Source organism: Trichechus manatus, unplaced genomic scaffold, assembly GCF_000243295.1.
Source record: "Trichechus manatus latirostris isolate Lorelei unplaced genomic scaffold, TriManLat1.0 scaffold00075, whole genome shotgun sequence".
NCBI classification, from domain to species: Eukaryota; Metazoa; Chordata; class Mammalia; order Sirenia; family Trichechidae; genus Trichechus; species Trichechus manatus.
The window spans coordinates 8,762,292-8,784,270 of record NW_004444011.1 but is presented as its reverse complement, the minus strand read 5'-3'; the positions used below and the strand labels follow the sequence as shown (position 1 = coordinate 8,784,270).

At 34.4% G+C, this 21,979-nt stretch overlaps 1 protein-coding gene across 2 annotated transcripts in view; it reads left to right on the top strand.

Annotated features, from left to right (window-relative positions):
- Positions 1 to 21,979, top strand: part of PLXDC2 (plexin domain containing 2) — a 106,367-nt gene that overhangs the window by 76,349 nt on the left and 8,039 nt on the right. The window contains exons 6-8 of one of the 2 annotated variants that reach the window (XM_023735059.1): positions 6,268 to 6,328; positions 19,375 to 19,525; positions 20,995 to 21,033. In XM_023735059.1, the coding sequence (XP_023590827.1) occupies positions 6,268 to 6,328; positions 19,375 to 19,525; positions 20,995 to 21,033 (251 nt within the window). Of the gene's footprint in view, positions 1 to 6,267; positions 6,329 to 19,374; positions 19,526 to 20,994; positions 21,511 to 21,979 lie in introns of those variants that run through there. The other variant, XM_023735057.1, reaches the window with a different exon arrangement.

The following is a 21,979-nucleotide window of genomic DNA, read 5'->3' as shown; positions in this document are numbered from 1 at the left end:
TGTTTCAGCAGAAAGTTATTTTTTATAAAAATATCCCTGTAGTTATAACAACAAAAACATTTTTCATAATCCCAGCTTATTATAACAACAAAAACATTTTTCATAATCCCAGCTTACAAGTATCAATATACCTACAAGGCTAAAACTCTAAGCTAATTTGCTTTTTGAACTTTCGAACACACTCCTATCAGAGCTGTCATTACTACCCAATTACAATGACACGTGGTTTCATCTGCATGCGTTACAAGCACGTGCTGTTGTTTTCATTGCTGCCCATGTTTTTATAGTCTCTGATTTTGTCTAATTTTCTGATGTTTTAGCTACAATATTGTGGTAATTAGTGTTTTTGAATCTATATCAATAACTATTTTGAGATGAAGTAGTAATTAAAGGAAAAGAAGTAGTTATATATGGTAATTACAATTTATGAGTAACATTAGTATGAAAAACATTACTAAGGATTCCGTATGATCTGATATGGGAGGAGGTCCATGGGGAGGAGAAGTGACACCACCATGAGTTACTGCACGGGGTGACACCAACCTTAGTGATGCCACTGAAAATATGTTCTGAAGTATCTAATAATCAAAGTTGGTGTCTTCCTGGTTAAAATGTGCTGAAAGTTAGCAGCCCCTGGCTTTGCAAAATTACCTTGACTTAAGTAAGGATTTAGTGGATTTATCAGCTTATAACTGACTGATTCTATGCATCATAACACTTTAAACACGTATTTCGGTCTACTTTTATACGTTGTCCATTCCCTTAAAGCATAGAAAATTCATAAATGAGGATATTTTGCAAACATTAGTAGTGGCTCTTAATCAGAATAATTTTTCAAAGAATTGGCTTATTTCCAGTTCATTCTAAATGTTGCTTCACTCTCGGCATCAACTCACTCTTTCCTATCCTACACACTGAAAAACTGGGAGCAGACTGGTTTTCAGGAGGTGACATTTAGAGAAAGAAATAACTCCAGCATGAAAGGCCAATTGTAAAAATCATTTTCCTTATAGAAAATTTTACCAATGATATAAGGGGGAAAAACTGAGTGTAACAGAAATAGCTTTTTTCTTACCAACTCTTTGGCAGGGAAGAAAAATACGATGTGAATTTTTGCTAAGGAGATAATAGAATTGGAAAGTTCAAAGTCCCTGATGCTATACTTTGTAAACACATATCAGGGCTAGGTTTAAAAGTCTAGAAGAAAGATTAAGCCTTTACTTTCTAAAAGTTGTGGTGTGCAAGACAGCACATGCCAAGTTTTTGGATATCAGATTATCAGATGATTTTACCCGTTTATCCGTAGTCCATCTAAAACTCATCTCCTAAACAAGGTTCCTGAGTTCTGCAGATGACTGTTCTTATTAACATTGGATTATGATTGTGATCTGCCAGTAGCATCAAGAGCTTTTATTAAAAGAAAACATACTCTGCATTCTTGCATATATAATAATGTAAAATCCTGTCCTTTATCCTACAATATCATTTCTGTAACAGGTTACTTTACTTTGGATTCATCTACCACTCTAACAGCTATATGCAGTGAGTGGTTCAGGCATGAAAATACTGAAAAACTTTATTTCAACTTTCCCAATTTTAAGAGAAATGTTTTTATTAGTGAAATTGTCCATCTCATGCCTAAGGCCAATCAGTACGAAAGCAAGCATGCCCCATAAGGGAAACAAGGTATGGTTTTTCAGTTAAACTTTTATTGAAAAAATGATTATTGTAATCATCATTTTAAATTTTAGAATCCACTTCTCCAATTAAAACTTGTTCAGTGTAATCAAAACAAAATGACTTTCCCATACCTTATAGCTCCATACTACCTACCAAATCCAAAAACCAAACCCGTTGCCTTTGAGTCAATTCCAACTCATAGCAATCCTATAAGACAGAGTAGAACTACCCTATGAGGTTTCCAAGGAGTGGCTGGTGAATTCAAACTGCTGACCTTTTGGTTAGCAGCCAAGCTCTTAACCAGTACGCCACCAGGGCTCCCCATGCTACCTAGTACTCCCTTTATGATAAAAATATGTGTTATTAATTATAATCACTGCTGTTTGCCATTACACTTAACCTAATTGTTTCTCATCTAAAATACTTCTACTTTTTAAAGCATAGTTCCATATCTTTGATGCTGAAAGATCATTTTTCATATTTTTACAGACTAGCGAGAAAATTTACTAAATGTACAACTGATTTTTCCATTAAGATAGCACACCCTGATAAATATACCTAAGGCTACAGGAACCGTATAAATCATCAGACACCTTGATAAGATGTTTATCCTAAATTTTTCAGCATTTTTCAGATCTTTATTTTTATATAATAATCTAGAACAGGTGTCAGCAAACTACAGCAAGGGGGCCACATTTACCCACTACCTGTTTTTGTAAATAAAGTTTTATTGGAACACAGCCATATTTATTTATTTACGCACCATCTATGGATGCTCTTGCACTACAGTGGCAAAGGCAAGTAATTGTAATAGAGACGGTACAGCCCGCAAAGCCCTAAAATATTTACTATATGCTCCTTTGTAGAAAAGGATTGCTACCCGTGATCTAGAAACTATTTCCTAAATGGGTTTTAAGATTCTATGAAGTTTCTAAGTTCTCTTTGCAGATATTTAGTGTGACCGGTGAAATGACACATTTTCAATCTTAACCCATGCACTTCATTTTTAATCTTTATGTATTGCTTATATATATTTTAAAATTGACTCTATTTCTTTCATCTGAGTATGTTGCCCTTGCAAAATAAATGATATTTCTGAAACTGTTTCTACAAAACTAAGATAACTTAAAGATTAAAGAAATTTATACTTTAATCTCTTGATTTTGATAGCTGCCACAAGTTAGGAAAATATTGTTTGTTTTTCTAGGCTGCCTTGTTTAATAGTGTTCAATTAACACGGTACCCAGAGGCTTTGAAATCAACATCCCATTGAAATTGAGTGGAGAATGATAGAATTAATTTGAAGTATAGCACTCTATCAATTTGTTTTGGAGTTAGGTAATGGTGAGAAAAAAAGAAAAACTTGAAAATAAAAACATTGGAAATCTATTGTAGTTAGGAGCTCAAACTTTGTTGAAAGCAATGTTTGAGGAGTATTTACAAAAAGCATATAATCTCTTTCTACTTATAAATATTGAATAAAGACACAGCCCATGTGTAAGAAAATAATCATTTAGATTTTCCCTTATAAGATTCTGTAATACTAATATGATGGCATAGGATGTTATAGTATAAAATTTATTTCACATTAATGTGTCACGCAGAATTCATACACATTTTTAAAATTCTGTCTAAAAGGTGAAATCCCCATTTATTCATTGTTCAACAATTGTCAACCTACATACATGCTATGTAACACATTGCTTTGGTATTAAAAACAGCCAATATGTACTGAAAATTTACTACGTACCAAATATTTGACTTTTAATCCTTATATAACACCCCCACTCATTTTACAGGTGAGGAAACAGGCTTACAGCAGACAAAGATATGTAAAATCACATACACTTTTGTGCCCAAGCCTAGATTCTGACTCAAGCAGTTTGACTCCAGAGCCTCACTCTTAACCATGTTCTCCAGCAATCTTGTGAGTAAGATAACACCAAAGCAAACAATTGTAGTGTAATAATAGACACTTGTACTTGGTATTAAGGAGGCACTTAGAAAGAGTTGCTAATTCTGCTCTGGTGGGAAGAGGAGATGCTTCTCAGAGGAGATAATGCTTGAGCTGAATCGAGATTGGGTTTACTAATTAGAAGCAAGGAAAGTTATTCCAGACATAAGAATTTCATGTTCAAAGGCAGAGTCATGAGAGAGCAAAGCATATTCAGGAACAGCAAGCAATTTGCTATGCTTGGAGCATAAGGTGCATGAGAACAGGTTGTAGAAGATGGGGCTGAAGGAGTAGGTTAGGGGCCTGGTCATGTTGTACTGTCAGTCAGTGGTTTTCAAGTTCAGTGTGTTAAGAATCACCTTGTGGTGCTTGTTTAAAAATGAAGATTGCTGGTCCCCAACTGCCAGAGACTCTTATTCAGTTAGAAGCAGGAATTTGCATTTTAACAGGCACCCTACATGATTCCAATGTGGGTGAACCTCTTTTAGAAACACTGTATGCTAGAGCATGACGTGGTTAATGCATTATGTTTTAGAAACACAACTCAGCAGCTCAGTGGAGGGAGGAATGTGTTCGCAAACGTGATTTTTGGTTTATTTAGACTCCAGAAATAATTTAAAGATGGTTTTCTTAATGATTTGTAACAAACACACATACACACACCCCTTTGGTTATCTTTGCTTTTGGGTACTATTGAGTTTACAGGTTATTAAAGAAAATGCTGAAAAGGCAGGGTCCAGTTCTATTCAATTTTGAAACCAAAAGACCAAATCTTATTTGTGTTTGCCATTCTCACTCCATCTCATCCTAGCAATTAGTGAACTGACAGACCAATTAATGGGGAATCAGTTGTGAATGAAAGAATTGAATCATGTATTTTCAGTAGGACCTAATTTCACACAATATAGCTGGGGATTATTTAGGTAAATCCAGCAAGTTGCAGTGTTTCTGTATTTTTCCATGTGAATAATTTAATAAATTAAAGCACTAATAACTGTAAGGTAAAATTTCAGTCAACCCACAAATTTAAAATTTGGTGCCATCTTGTTATAAAAAAGGTAAAAGTTATTATTTTTGACTGGTTTTGGATACATCGGAAAAGAGTAAATGAAAAGAAACTGTAATCAAGTAGCTCCCAAACAATATTTTTTTCATAGAAAATCAATTATTTCCCATCTTGCAAAAGAGATTATCAGTAAATTCTTCAGTATTTAAACAAACTTGAAAAAAAGATGAGTGGACATCATCTAACTCTTCTTAAATTAAATAGACACCATGCATCAGAATCTCATTGGGTAAGCAGAGATGGCTTTGACCAACTGGGGAATCTCAAATCACAGGATGCCACATCACACATTGATGTTTATTCTACCCTTAAGCTTGTTCAGTACAGATGGTAGTTATAAAATAACTGAGCTTTAATGGATCATGTCTGGAGAGAAAGATAGATATGTTCTTTTTTGTTGATAGTAGAGTTGTTTTCACATTCCACTTGAATTAAATTATGCTCATTCGTGCCATGGTACATAGTCTCTGTCAAGGATTCTTAGAAGAAGCCATCATGTGAACTCACTACAAATCAAGCATTAAAAAAAAAGTTTTCAAAGTAGCACTTAGAAGCCAATAGGCAATATAAAACAAAAGTTGAAGGGCCTCCATTTATTTTGAAAAATATATAAACATCTGTTTAGATTCATATTGATATATAGACATTATACAAATATGTTTATATAATATTTAGATTTAATACTAACATTTAATATTAAAATGAAGGGCCAATATAAATCCATAATTTTAATAGACTGGCAAATGTTTTATATTTTTAATATGAAAAAGAAGTCATGTTTCAGGCATACTAGAGAAAATTAGTGTGAGACACTGATCCTAACTTTAAAATGTTCACAACCAAGTTTGGTACATAAGACATAAGCCCATGAAAACTTACTTTAAAAAATTTAAACAGTAAAGTAATATGTGATCACAGCGATTATAAAGCTTTAGCAGAATGTGCTTTGGATAATATTTGCTGGACCATGAAAAATGGGCTGTATCTGGAAGATAGGGAGGGATTGGACAGAAAATTATTCCAGCCAAAGAAGAGAATATGAGTAAATGAAATCTTACTAAATCTTGCTTGCTGAATTAGACCTTTTATTCATGAGCTAATCATAGAGAAAGAGTTTGTGTGACTGGTATGTCTTTGCATAATATTCAATCTAAAATTGAATAAAAAGATCTGACAACTTGAAAAGCTATACTTGCAAAAAAATTGCATCCATTCATTTCGATGATGAGAAAATAAAATTTGAGGAAAAAGAAAACCAACTTCATAGACTAGTGATTGCTTTTACCTTTATATTGGAATTCAGGCTCTGCATATTGTGATCTGCCTCAGCAGAGTAATATGTTACTATATGGGATGATAATAGTGTGATAACCTAAAGAGTGAGTGATTTCTCAATTGCACTGTGAATGTTTCACTGCTCCAGTTAACAGTTCTGTAGAAGAAAGACTATATTGTGCTAAAATGAAAATTTAAGAATTAACTACTACCAATTTTTTAATTTTAATTACTGCCCTATATCCCACACTTATACTTTCTTTTCTGAACTGCCGTGTGGTCTTCTTTCAAGATGTTCCAGTGGATTTGATCGCCATCGGCAGGACTGGGTGGACAGTGGATGCCCTGAAGAGGTATGCCTGTGCTTTATTATGGCAAGATTCCAGGGACCTAGATGTCATACATAGATACTACAATGTAATGGAAGTTCTATCTAATTTAACATAAATACTTAACAGTTACCGAGTCCCTAATATGTGTCAGACATTGTGCTTAACTGTTTATGTGTTTTATCTCAACTTATTCTCATATCCATTCTATGAGGAAAGTGCCGTCATTATCCCCATACTGCTAAGAGAAGAGAGGGAGGGATGAGGAGAGGTGGTGGAGGAGGGGTGCTGTGTGAGTGCTTAGAGAGTTAGGTACCTGGCTAGGGAATAGTAGAGCCAGGATTTACATCTGTGTGAGCAAAGGGCAGTTCTCTTAAACACTTGCTGCTTTTCTAAGATCTAGGTAGGGGTCCTTGGGTGGTGCAAGTGGTTAATGATTTCAGCTGCTAACCGAAAGGTTGTAAGTTCAAGACCACTCAGGTGCCTCAGAATAAAGGCCTGGCAATATACTTACAAAAAATCAGCCATTGAAAACCCTATGGCACACAGTTCTACTCTGACACACATCATGAGTCAGAATAGACTCAACGGCAGCTTGTTTTTAAAATCTAGGAGGCCATTTTTAGTATTGTTAGCTTACAAAGAGACCAGTGGTATGGAGGAAAAGACTGGTTACAGCAAATTTGCCAGATATAAGAAGTGAGAAAGGTTGTAGCATGGAGACTTTAATGCCAAGGAAAACATGATTGAGACAATAATGCGATGAAGTAATTCAAGCAATTGTACACAGATGCAGAAGAAATTTTAACCTGTTTAAAAGTTTTTTTAGTGAATTGTATTTACATTGTCCTTTTGTAGTCACATAAAGGTATCCTATAAGTTCATGAAGAAATACTTATTTTTTTCTTTCATTAAGTTTTAGGGAATGGATTTTTAATAAAAACCATTAACAATTACATAAAATTTCTCATTCAGCAAAACAATGCATGTCAAAGTTCTATTTTAAAACTATTAGGAGATCAGTGGTTACTAGAGGCTTTTTTTTAAAAAAAAAACTTGGATTTTTGTGAGTAGACTTTATTTTTTAGAGCAGTTTTAGGTTTACAGAAAAGTTGCGCAGAAAGTACAGAGTTCCCATATACTCCCCTCCCTCCCTCCACAGTTTCCCCTATTATTAATATCTTACATTTGTGTGGTATATTTGTTACAATTGATGAACCAATATTGATACATTATTATTAACTAAAGTCCATAGTTTACATTAGGATTCATTCTTCGTATAGTTCAGTTCCATGGGTTTTGACAAATACTAGGGTCATGTATCCACTATAAGGATATCATAAAGAATGGTTCCACTGCCCCAAAAATTCCCTATGCTCTACCTACCCTCCCCCATATTGGTATAGTCATAGGTATATTTCAGGCAGACCTTTCTTTCATGTATATAACCTGTTGCCTTCAAGTTAATTTCAACTAATAGCTACCCCATAGGGCTTCCAAGGCTATAACCTTTACACGTGCAGGTTGCCACATCTTTGTCTTAGCAGAGCAACTGGTGGGTTCGAACCACCAACATTTTGGTTAGTAGCTGAGCACTTAACTACTGCACCCTCAGGCTCCTTCATGTAATCATAGTTACCCCAATAAACAAAGTTGAAATTTTAAAGATTAAGAGTGTAATTCAGATGTTTTAATTTTATTGCTTCAGTGTGAAGCATAGGAGATAGAGAAGAATCCATCATATTTTAAGCCCTGCCAAGTATATGGAGAATTCACCATAGTCTGTATAGACTATGATTACTAAATGTACAAAGATAAATAAAAAATGGTCCCTCCCCTCAAGGAGCTCAGAATATAGTATATCCGTGTTTAATGTTTCCTTTTATTATGTATTTTACATGTACTTTTATATAATTTATATGAACTATATATTTTGTATGTAATTATCAACATCACTAGCTTTGTGATAAGCAATTCTAACCTTTTACAGGTAAGTAAACAAGGTCACCAACTCTAATTTTCATATCTAGAACTAGGGTTAAATTAGATTTTTTGATTCTGTAAGATGAATTTATTCAGTAGCTATAAATCCTAATATGATCGCCATCTATGAACTGTTCTGAGCACTGATAAGTAAATGTCCAGCAGGGTAGACAGACCACTAAGCAAAGAGTTGCGCTTAGAGAAAGACATGGGCAAAGACAGTAACTGCAAGTCCATGGTCTGGTAAGTAGGATAAAGGAAGGTTTGCTTGAGGGGGTGATAATTAAGCTGAAGTCTAAAGGGTAATTGAAGCAAAGGAGAGGAATGAGGAGATACGAGATTGGTGAAGTAAGCAGAGCCCTAAATGTGACCAGCTGAAGAAGTTTACTTTACCCTAAGGACAACGGAAAGCTATCTGAAGGGTTTAATCACAGGGATGATATGATCCAAATTGCTTTTTGGAAGGATCACCCTGGCTATGAAGTGAATAATGGATTGTGAGGCAAGACGCCAATTAGTTGGCTCTAGCTATAACCTAGGCCAGAGATGCTGGGGATCTGGATTATTTGGGGGAGAGAATGGTGGTGATGGTGGTCATGGCAGCAATGGTGATGGCGGTCATATCGGCAGTGGTGGTGGCGGAAGGATCAATAATGGGAATGAGAACTATGAATTTTTTTTCCTGTTTTATATCTTTTTAACAATTTTTTTACAGCATTAATGTAATTCTGAAGCACAATAACAAAATGAATACCCGTGAGCACACTACTCGATTTAATAGCTAGAACATTATCGGTAACTATGAAGCTGGCTGTTTGCTCTTGCTCTATAGCAGACCTGCCTTTCCCTGTTAAAAAGTTATAAAACTATCTTGAATTTATCATTCAAGATATCTTTAGTATAAAAGAGTTTTTTTCATATGCATATGTATCCTAAATTATGATAAAGTTTGCTTGCTCTTAAATTATGTAAAATATAGTATCATACATTCTGTAGTTTTGTCAACTTTATTCACTAGAATTATGTTTATAACATTTATCAATGTTGGTGCATGTGGTGGTAATTTATTCATTTGCATAGCTACATTTTCTGTGATATGAATATGCATTCATTTACTCAACAAATATTTGTTGCATTCCCATGATGTCCCAAGCACAGTTTTAGGTAATGGAATACGGTAGTAAGAAAAAAAAAAACAAAACAACAGCAGAAGCCCTGGCCTCCTGCAGTTTACATCTTTCCAGTCATATTTTCATCACTCAGTCTTTTGTTTATGAACACTTGGATTGTTTCCAGATTTTTGCTATTACAAAAATGTTCTTGTGCATGTCTCCTGAATTAAATGCACAAAAATTTCTCTAATATTTCTGAAAGTTGAATTGCTGGGCCTGAGTTATATAAGTGTTCAACTACAAAAGATAATGCAAAATTGTTTCCAGTTCACCAATTTACACTTCAAGCAGAGTGTTTAAGAATTCCTTTTATTTCACATTCCTGGATAAGGATCCCTAGTGGAACAGTGGTTAAAACGCTGGGATGCTAACTGAAAGATCAGCAGTTTGAACCTACCAGTCACTCCGTGGAAGAAAGATGTGGCAGCCTGTTTCCATAAAGATTAAAGCCTTGGAAACCCTGTGTGGCAGTTCTACTCTGTTCTGTAGGGTCATTATGAGTCGGTATCAACTCGATGACAGTGCATTTGGTTTTGGTTTGACAACCCTGATATTGTCAGAACTCTTAATTCTGCTAATGTAGTGGACGTGGCGCAATGGTTAAACACTCGGCTGCTAACCCAAAGGTTGGCAGTTCAAACACACCCAGTGGCTCCAAGGAAGAAAGACCTGGCAATCTGCTCCCATAAAGATTATAGCCTAGAAAACCTTATGGGGCAGTTCTGTTCTGTCACATGCTATTGCTATGAGCTGAAAGTTGACTAGACAATGCTTAACAAAAACAACAATGGATATAAAGGAAAATCTTATTAGGCAGGGATCTGTTTCTAGGTTCTCCTTTTCTAATGCTCAAATTGTCAATACCTGGGCCAATGTCATACTGTCTTAATTACTATAGTATTATAAGTAATCTTGATATTTTAGAGAACAAAGTCTCATTACTTTTCTGTCTTCACAAGTGTTTTGACTATTTTGGAACTTTTATCCATATAAATTTTAAAATCAACTTGTTAAGTTCTGCAATCAGTCAATCTTGTTAATATTTTTATTGGAATTACATTGAATTGTGCATTTATATCATTTAAAAATAGACATTTAAAGTATTATCATCTTGTTGATATAATTTATCTCCTTTAGTTCTTATTTCATGTCTTAAATAATTTTATAATTTCAACAATTTTTTTTAGATTATTACTAAGTAATTTATTGTTGCTGTTTTAATTGCAATTTTTATTACTAGTATGGATTCTAACTATTTGTTGATAGAAATGTGCTGATTTTTGATAGTGGTGTTATATTCAGCCACATTGAGAAAATGATATATTCTTAATAGTTTTGATAATTGGTCTTTTGATTGTTTGTTTTTCTATTTAGACTATCATGTCATCTTTGAATAATAGCAGGATGGTTTCTTCTTTCTGAGATGATGCCTTTTATTTCTTAGTTTATCTTATCTTCCTGGCCTAGTAAGTATCTTGTCTTGGGCTAGCTTCTCTAGAGAAACAAAACCAGTGAATCATATGTGTATACATATAAATATATATAGAGAGAGAGATTTATCACAAAGAAATGGCTCATGTGATTGTAGAGGCTGACAAGTCCCAAGTCCATGGGTCAGGTGTCAGGCTGGAGGCTTCTCCTGACTCATGTAGCTGCAGTGGCTGATGAACCCAAGATCAGTAGATCAGATGGCAGGCTGCTGCTCACAGGCTGTGAAGGCCAATGAATCCAAGATTGGCAGGTAAGATGGCGAGCTGATGGCTCACAAGCTGTGGAGGCTGATGAATCCGAAGATCAGTAGGCAATGCAGCAAGCCACTGTCTCAAGCCCCTAGAACTGGAGGTCAGATGGTGATGCACCAGATGCAGGATCCAGAGCAAGCAAGAAAGCTTTGCCAGAACATGCATATATATATATATATGTATGTATATATGTATATAGGAACATACATATATATATATAGGATTCAGGCCACACCCTCAAGGAAACTCCTCTTATAACTGATTGGCTGATCACATCAAACTACAACATGGAGGATAACTACATCATAACATAACTGCCCAATTGCATCATTACATAACTGCCAAATTACATCATTACACAACTGCCAAACTACATCATTATATAACTGCGAAACAACTGAGAATCATGGCCCAACCTAGTTGACACATAGCTCCTATGCAATATTGAATAGAGTTTTACTATTAAGCATCTTGTTTACTGTAGAGTTTTTATAGAGATTTGGTTATAAGGTTTTGGAAATTTCCTTCTAGTCTTAGTTTGTTTGATTATTTTTATATTCTTAAATTATTAAAATTTCCAAATGCATTTTCTGTATCAATCATTTGGTCTTTTCTTTTCTGGTTTGTTAATATGATGATTGCCATGGCATTTAAAGATTATCTTATTTTAAACCACTCCTTTATTCCTGGCATAAAGCAAAACTTGGTTATATTGTTATGTAGTAACTAGTACATTGTTATAATATGTTATCTTTTTATATACTCTCTGGATTTGGCTTGATAATATTGCACACAGTTATTTCATGTTTTGAGATGGAAGATGGACCTAAAAATTTTTTTTCATACTAATCTGGTATTTGTATCATAATTATATTGGTATAATACGATAGTTAGGAAGTATTTTTTATCCATTATCTGGATGACTTTTTATAATATTGAAATTAATAGTCTCCTGATAGATTCATAGAAGTCACATGTAAAATCGTCTTGTTTCTTTTGTGAGAAAGATGAGCTACCGATTCGGTGTGTTTAATAGTAATAGAACAATTCAGCCTTTTATTTCTTCTTGGTCATGTTGACTAAATCATATTTTCCTAGGAATTTATCCTTTTTGCAGGTGGAGGGGTCATAAAGTTGTGTATAGAATTCATTTTTAACAAACTAATCTATGCTGTATCCATGAATATGTTTTCTTTTTGCTCCAAATAGTTTTATTGTGTCTTCTCTTCATTAAACCTGACTTAATCTTACCTATTTTACTAGTCTTTTCAGAGAATCAACTATGATTTTTTAATTTTATAGTAATGAAATTTATATATTAGAACAAATTTAGGTTTACAGAAAAATTCCACCAAAAAAAGTGTCCACTTTTTCCACTGTTATTAATATCTTCCATTAATGTGGTACATTTGTTACAACTGATGAACTGATATTGACACATTGTTATTAATTAGGTCCTTAGTTTATATCAAAGTTCACTCTTTGTGTTGTACAGTTCTGTAGGTTTTAACAAATGTATAATGTCATGTATCCACCCTTAGACTACTCACTAAGGTGGACTTCCTTAAAATTAAAACTTCTGCCCTATGAAAGCACGTATATTTGTGCTCAAGAAAAATAAAGTGTACATTCTTTAATTGGTTGGGTGTCAAGTTTAATAAATGTGCTGTTCAACCAGACATTCTGGCAGATTGAAATCTCAAATTATGATGGATTTGGTGATTGCTCCATATAATTCTATCAAATTTTTCTTAATATATTTTGAGGCTGGATTTAGTGTATTATCCAAACTGGCAATCTGTCTTAAAACTGATAATTTAACTCATTTATGTGTATTACAGTTATTTGAACTTACTCTTACCACCTTAATTTATGCTATTTATTTGTGCTTTTTTTCTATGTATCTTTTATCTCCTTTTCTGTTTTTTATTTTTTTAATTAATTGATTAAATAAGTTTTTGTTATTGTATTTGTTATTGTTTTTATCTCTTTGTTACATTAATTATACTAGTGCTGAAGTTAGACAGTTTATGACTATTCTTTAAATTTTACCATGCACACATAATTTAACAAACTCTAAAATTAATTAATCCTTGAAAAAGGATGGTCAGGGATTTCATTTTACTTGAATCCGCGATCAACAGCCATGGAACCAACAGTCAAGAAATCAAATGACGGATTGCATTGAGCAAATCTGCTAAAAAAGACCTCTTTTAAAGTGTTGAAAAGCAAAGATGTCACTTTGGGGACTAAGGTGGGCCTGACCCAAGCCATGGTATTTTCAGTCACCTCATATGCATGCAAAAGCTGGACAACAAATAAGGAAGACCAAAGAAGAATTGATGCTTTTGAGTTATGGTGTTGGCAAACAATACTGAATATACCATGGACTGCCAGAAGAATGAACAAATCTGTCTTGGAAGAGGTACAGCTAGGGTGCTCCTTAGAAGCAAGGATAATGAGACTTTGTCTCACGTACTTTGGACGTGTTATCTGGAGGGACCAATCCCTGGAGAAGGACATCATGCTTGTAAAGTAGAGCGTCAGTGGAAAGGAGGAAGACCCTCAATGAAGTGGATTGGCACAATGGCTCCAACAATGGGCTCAAACAGGCTAACAATTGTGAGGATGGTGCAGGACCAGGCAGTTTCCTTCTGTTGTACGTAGGGTTGCTAAGAGTCAGTACCAACTCGACGGCACCTAATAACAACAACAAAATTAATGAATACTTATTTTCCTTCCTGAATAAAACAACATGACCTTAGAACACTTTAACTCCTAGAAACTCTCCTATGTATTACCTGTTACTGCTGTGTGGTATTATAACTCTATTCTTTTTTTTTAATACTACACATTAATCGTTAATAATTTTATTTTTTTTTACAGACAATATTTTTTGGCTGAACCTATATTTCTGGGATTCACCATTCTTTCTTGCATCTCAGATTTTCCTTCTGAATCATATCTTTTGGTTTTGAAGATCTCCTGTAGAAGTTTCATTAGTGAATGCCATTGGTGGTGAATTCTGTCAGTACTTGTTTATCTGAATACATCTTTATTTCACTCTCATTTTTAAAGCATAGTTTTATAGGAAATAATTATAGCTTGATGCTTATGTGTAATTAAACACGTAAATATAATAACTCCATTTTTTTCTGACTTTTGCTATTGCTCTTTAGAAGTCTGTTCTCAATTAATTATTCTCTATTATTTGTCCTTTCTAGCTGCTTTCCTTTTTCTTTAATATCATGCAATTTCCCTAAACTTTGTTTAAATATGAGTTTTTTTCTATTTATTCTGCTTCGTGGATTAGAGAAATATGTTTTTTTCCCCTCTATCTTTTGATTCATTAATTTGATCAGTTCTAAAGTTCTTAGCCATTATTTCTTCAGTATCCTCTCCCCTCCATCTTCTTTATTTTATTCTTCTGAGCTCTTGGAGATAAGCTTGACCTTTTCATCTTCTCACGTATCATTTAACTTCTTTTTATATCATCTATTTTCTTATCTCTTTATGCTGTATTCTGGGGACTTTCTTCAGATCTATTAATTAATTTTCCCTTATCTTGTTTAATCAGCTATTTAACCCATCCACTGAGTTAAAATTTCCACAAATATATTTTTCATTTATCAAATTTAAATTTGATGCTTTATTAAATATGTCATTTTTATAGTCTCATGTTGTTAATTCATTTTTTAAATCCTAACTTTCATGTTTTTAAATATTTCATACATAATTTTTATATGTTCTAAATTGGATGATTCTAATATAAAATTCTTGATGGTCTGAAATATGTTCTACATTATTTTTGCTTTCTTTTGGTCAGGGTGCTTTTTTTATTTTTTGAGTTTCTTTTTATGTCCCTTAATTAGAAGTGCATATTTGTTTGATCTTATTCCATGGGCATCCCTAGGACTTAAATAGGTGATATTTTCCACCAAAAGTTTGGATGATAGGAACCTGAGGGCTTTATGGGATATTATAGACCAAGGAAACTTTATCTTTTTTCAAGGCTGCCTGGTGGTTAAGAGCTCGGCTGCTCCAAAATGTCAACAGTTCAAATCCACCAGCTGCTCCTTGGAAACCCTATGGGGCAGTTCTCCTCTGTCCTGTAGGGTCACTATGAGTTGGAATTGACTCGATGGCAATGATTTTTTGGTTTGGTGTCTTAATGCACCAGGAGCCCTGGTGGCACAGTGGTTAAAGCACTTGACTCCTTCCTAACCGAAAGGTCAGTGGTTCAAACCTACCAGCTGCTCTGTGGGAGAAAGATGTGGCAGTCTGCTTCTATAAAGATTTACATCCTTGGAAACACTATGGGGCAGTTCTACTCTGTCCTTATAGGGTCACTATGAGTCAGAATTGACTCAACAGCAGTGGGTTTGATTTTGGTTTTGCCATAATGTGGGGAGGTTAGATTTATCTCCCACATCTTCTGCTGTTAGATTCTGGCATTTGTTGTCAAGACAAACCCTACTTTTTTTACTTTGCTCATTGTATACTGCTCCTTCTCTGTTTGTAGCACACAGTTTTTGCTTTGCTTTGTTTTGGAGGAGAGACCATGGAAAGATACCCTTGAAGATTTTTCTTATTTCCTTCAAATACTATTACTGCTTTTCTCCCAAGATCTACTTGTTTTGTAGCAGAAAGACCCTTCAGAGTCTCTAGGGAAAACCAACTCCAGTATTTTATCTTAAACATTAGGGTATTTTAGAAAACTGTTCATTGAGAATAGGAATGCAGGAGGAAGACATTTGTGGATAATAATATGGCAAGTTTCATTTTATACTTACTGAATTTGAGATGTCGATGATATCCATATGCATATGCCAACTTAATAAGTGAATATTTGGACCTGAAATTCAAGAGGTAAGTTTGGACTAACGGTATAGATTTAGGAGCAATCAACATAAATATGTTAATTGAAATCATGGATGTAGAGATTACTCGGTGAAAATGCATGTTTTGAAAATAAAGGTAAGGAAAGAACCATAAGAACCGCCAACACTCGATAGACAAAAAAAGAAAACGGAGAAGTTGTTAGAGAGGTATCAGAAAAGTAATGAGAGTGTGTATCATAGAAACTAAAGTAAGAGAGTGGTCAACTGTGCCAAATGCAGATGAGGTATCGATAATAGACCATAGAAAATTTAGTAATTAAGGAGATCTGTGGAAATATTGATATGAGAAATTTCAAATAAGTTGAATAGAGTAGAAATAAGATTGTCATGGATGGGAAAGGTGGGAGTCTGAGAGGACCAGTGCTCTGAGGACCTGAGAGGACCTGGAACTATGGCTGTGAATGGAAGGAAAAGTAAAACAATGTCAGGATACGTTGTGGAGCAGAGGGAGGAATGAGTTTTTAAAATAAGATTGAACACACTTAATCATGTTCAGGGCTGATGGAAACAAGCAAGAAGAGAATTAGGGATTGAAAATATTTTTTGAATAGAAAGGATGTGATCAAACGAGCAAGTTCAGAATTCCTGGGAAAGTGGATGAGGTTGGGCCAGAGTACAGCTTGAGGAAATAGCTATAATGGACAGATGCCACATGTATCATAATGGAAGGGAAGAAGGATAGGATAAGTATAGATTCAAGTAAGTATGACTTGATAAAAACAAGTTTCTGATGACTTCTGTCTCCCTTTTTTAATTTTATTCTGCTTTACATGAAGTTTACAGCACAAATTAGTTTCTCATTCAAAAATTTATACACAAGTTGTTTTGTGTCACTGGTTGCAGTTCCAAAATTGTGTCAGCACTCTACCCCTTTCTATTTACACCCAGGTTTCCCATGTCCATTCATCCAGTTTTCTTGTCCCTTCCTGCCTTCTTATCTTTGCTTTTGAGCAAGTGTTACCCATTTGGTCTCGTATTTGATTGAACTAAGAAGCACGTTCCTCGAGTATGTTATTGTTTGTTTTATAGGCCTGTCTAATCTTTGACTGTAAAGTGGACTTCGGAAGTGGCTCCAGTTCTGAGTTAAGCAGGGTGTCCCGGAGCCATAGTCTCAGGGGTTCCTCCAATCTCTGTCAGACCAGTAAGTCTGGAGTTGGCTTCTCTTTTATCAAGGAAATAGGTGAGGTCATGGGGTAATGTTAAGGATTGTAGCTTTAAGCAAAAAAGTGCAGTGGAGGTACAATGGTTAAGCTTTAGGCTGCTAATTGAAAGATCAGTGGTTTGAACCCACCAGCAGCTCTGCAGGAGAAAAGACACTGCAATCTGCTTCTCTATTACAGCCTAGGAAACCCTATGGGACAGTTCTACTCTGTCCTATAGGGTCTCTATGAGTCCGAATCACCTCGATAGCACAGAACAACAACAGCTTTAAGCAAAGTGGAGAGTTTCAAATTGCTGCTGAGGATAATGAAAGAGCTGATTAGCAAAATACAGTAGTATTTATTGTCAAGCAGCATGGCCCAGCTGAGGATGCAGGTGATAAATTTGAAGAGCTCTCCGTGGGAGGGCTGTGTACTTTTTCTCCAGCTGTGCCTGGCCTTGGAGCAGGCATGGAAAAAGCAGTTTTTTACTATAGTCAAGATTAGGAATTTTCTGAAAAGGTGTTGTGGGGAAAACAAACAGGGCAATATGCTTGAAACTATTGAAAAGAGAGGTTGAGGTGATAAAAAAAAAAAGACTAAAGAAGAAAATCATTGTACTTGAACTTTCTATGTAGTCAAAGGATAAGAAGAATCTAAGTAAACAAATACAGAGATAGACTGAAAATAGAGTAAATGAAATATTATTTCAGACCAAAATCATTTTCAGCTGAAGATAAGGTCCATGATGTGGGAATGATGAGTAAAGTGGAGTCTGGAGAGGAGCTCCTTAGATTGTCGGAGCTGATAAGATGCAGGGGCTCAAGGTTAAGTGACTGAATGGGCCCCTAAATTCTATAGTCAAGAATAAAGCTATATCCTGACCAATTAAGAAAAAGGAAATTGCTTCAGGAACTCTTCAGGAACCAGTAAAAAAGATACATAATACTTCGCTAATGACAAGAGAAATTTAAGAAAGTTATTTATTTAATAAATAATTTTTAAAGATGGGATGAGTAACATACATGTGAAGAATAGTTATTTTCCACTCAAAGTCTACCAGAGAGCTAGGGATCCTTTAAAGCACAAAAAACTGAACACCCGCTACAAAACTATAAAAGTTTGGATGTTGAAGATCGTTCCTGGCGAAGGTTATAGGATTTACTTGTGAGGTTTTAGATTTAAAAAAATATATGTGCTGTTCCCTGGTGTCCTCAAGAATAGCTCTGCTAGGGAGAAGAGAGATAGACTAAGTGATTATGTAAGTGCTGTTCAATCTTTCCTTCTATGGTTTTGAGTATTCATAAAAGAAAACAAAATTTTAAATACCCAGTTAGCCTATGGTAGATTACTTTTGAACAATAAAGTTACATGGAGCACTTACAAGATTTTTAGGATTTAGCATTATCAGGTTAGTATGTAAGAATATGCTCTTTATTCACATACCTAAGCATGATTTTGGAAACCCTGGTGGTGTAGTGGCTAAGTGCTACGGCTGTTAACCAAAAGGTTGGCAGTTTGAATCCACCAGGCACTCCTTGGAAACTCTATAGGGTGGTTCTACTGTGTCCTGTAGGGTTGCTATGAGTTGAAATCAACTCGACCAATGGGTTTGGTTTTTTGTTTTATTTTATTTTTTTGGAAGCATGATTTAAACCTTGTCTTTATGCACATATTTTTATTCTAACATAACTTTTTTGACATCGCATCTTTTATAAATATATTGATATAAAATTTAAGGCAAGATAAACACTAACATGAAAGAGTAAAAGCAGAAATGGTGAAATCCAAATATCTGAAACTAGAAATGATGTGTTACATCCAAATTTTTCCCTTGCCTATAATATATACTTTGTAAATTAGCAAAATCTATAAATAAGAAAGTGGTGCAGTGGTTAAGAGCTCAGGCTGCTAAACCAAAAGGTCGACAGTTTGAATCCATCAGCTGCTTCTTGGAAACCCTATGGGGAAATTCTGCTTGTCCTATAGGGTCGCTATGAGTCGGAATCTACTCAACAGCAATGAGGTTAATCTTGATCTTTTGTGTTTTACGGCCCAACTTCTTTGATGTAATTTTAAAATATATGTATGTGATGATTCTTAAATTATATTCTTTTTTGTTTTGCTTGCTAGTCAAAAGAGAAGATGTGTGAGGACACAGAGCCAGTGGAAACTTCTTCTCAAACCACCACAACTGTAAGAGCGACAACCACACAGTTCAGGGTCTTAACCACCACCAGAAGAGCAACAACATCACAGCTGCCAACCAGCCTGCCCACAGAAGGTGCGCTGGAGATGGTTTTGTTTTTTGGGATTGGGGAGAAAAAATCACTGTGTTGACATGTACTACAGTAGCTCTCTAAAGGGAAAGTTATTCTTTGACAAATTGTATTTCTAAGGGATTTCTTAAGGGGAGAAGTCAAAATTATTATAGAATAAAAACATATGCTGGGTTTCTTTTAATATACTTTGCCTGTTATTAAGACTTAGCTTTTAACAGTGATTCTGCTGCTTATCCTCCCTAGCAGATAAATACAGATTTCTCTTAATGTTGCTAAACTTTGCAGTAACTGAATTCAACATTTTGGTCACGGGATGGAAAAGCAAAAGGCATGTAAAATGTCCACTGATTTTGGATTCTGAACAATAAATAATTCTACTCATATATAATTCTAATATTTTCCTAAATGTAGTCAATGAAATATGTTGGTTCATAACCTACAGAGGGGCACTGTATATGTCACGGATGGTCCTTGAAAAATAGTTCCTCTTCTAGAGAAGGCAAAAATACTAGCCAGCCTTAATGCAAGGGCACAACTCACAGGGAGAAGGGAGAAGGGAGAAGAAAGTGGGATATTAGCCAACATTTGTTAGCCGTCTATTCTGATGTTCTTTTAGTACACTTCCCTGAATGGTATCACTAAGGAGTGGGTAAAAATAAGAGACTAGTTTGCCATGAGTGAGTCTTAAAGCGGGGAAAATGGCCTTATTTAGTCATTAGAATACGAAACTAAATTAAAATTTGAAATTTTACTTTTAATTGAAATTTAATTAACTATTAGAAGTTAACTGGAATAAAGTAAATTAGAGGGTAGCTGCTAAATGTATTTTATGATTTTGAAGGCAATGTTATATTTTCATCTATGTTATTATGGATTATTAGGTTAATGCCTATGAAAATATTTCTGTAATTTTAATCTTACTCTTTAGAATGAAATATAACCACCGCAATAAAAAAGCAGATCCTACATTTTGTTTAGGAAGGACAAGATTTTTTCACATGTGATTTTGGTCATATTTGTTAGTATTGAAAATAAGCATTGAACTTTTGAAGTTAAATTTGTAAATATTGACAAATCTTTACTATTCCAATTAATTTGCCATCTTCTCAGTCTTAGTTTTATAAATAATAAATAAGGCCATAACTATAAGGTTTAATTACAGTAAGTTGTTTTAGAAATTAAAAGTAAGTATATTTGAAGTTACAATTATAATTGTTTATTTTCCTCACAAATCTTAGGAATCATATAATACTTTTGAAGTAGTAAGCCTTGATAATACAATCACAGTAGAAATTTTAGTACTGCATCGTGTAAAGGTAGGACTTACTGTCATTGAGTATAAATTAACTCAACAAAATATTGAAGCCTAGTCATGTTACAGTTAAGGCAGTTAGTAGAAAGTTACTGGTCGTGAGATTTATGCATCTTTAAAGTTTTTTTCTGTGATACTAACTTTGAATTTTTCTTCCAGATGATACCAAGATTGCACTACATCTGAAAGATAATGGAGGTAGGAATTCACACATTTCTTTTGTAAATGTTTTTGAGATACTAATCCATTTCATTCATTTAAATATGAACAAGGACTTATGAGCTTCTAAGTATAGAGTGTGGGTTATTATTTCAGTACTCGTTGGTATTTAACAGAGGAAGGATTCAATGGGTTGGCTTGAAAAGATGAATGAAATAGTTTCATTAGTGGAGTGAAATTCTAATCCTGTGTTTGCCTATAAAACTGCATGATGCCAATTACCACGCATTTATTTATCCATACATCTTGCTGTTCCTTGTTGCTCTAGTTCTTGTTTTAATTGTACGCATGGTTATCTACAGTTATGGTTATTGGGTTCAACTTTTTTCACTAAGTTGTTTGGTTGTTCAACATCGTGTATACATAAAATTGAATAAATATAGCGGTAAGTCTGAATATATTGTACTAGGCCTTTTTGTCTCTTATATGAAGCATACTACAAAAATACTCAAAAGAACATCTAGTTAGTGGCACATTTAAAGTTTTTCTAATACAACTTAGAAATATCTATAATGGTACTTAAAACTTTGAGAAAAAAAATTTTACCAAAAAAAAAAAAAAAATGCTGTGAAAGGTTTTGGCTAAATTTTAAAAGCAGTTATTTTCCTATTGAACTGTGTTAGTCCTAGACGCTTCTCTGTCATAATATGCTGTACCTTGATAGAAGAGATTTTTATTAGTGATTGTTTATTCAGCTCGGGAAGGGGGTCTCACCCTGTTAACATCATCTATTATGTAAATATGGGCACACTTGATAATGATTTTTACTTTTGCATCCACAGATGATTTCTTGAGTAAGGTCAAAATTCAATATATGCACTGTTAGAGATTTTTTTATATATGTAGTTGTAGAGAATAGTTCCTGAATTACTCAGTCTAGGTTAAGTAATTAATACTTCTATGCTTTCTCAGGTCACTGTAAATA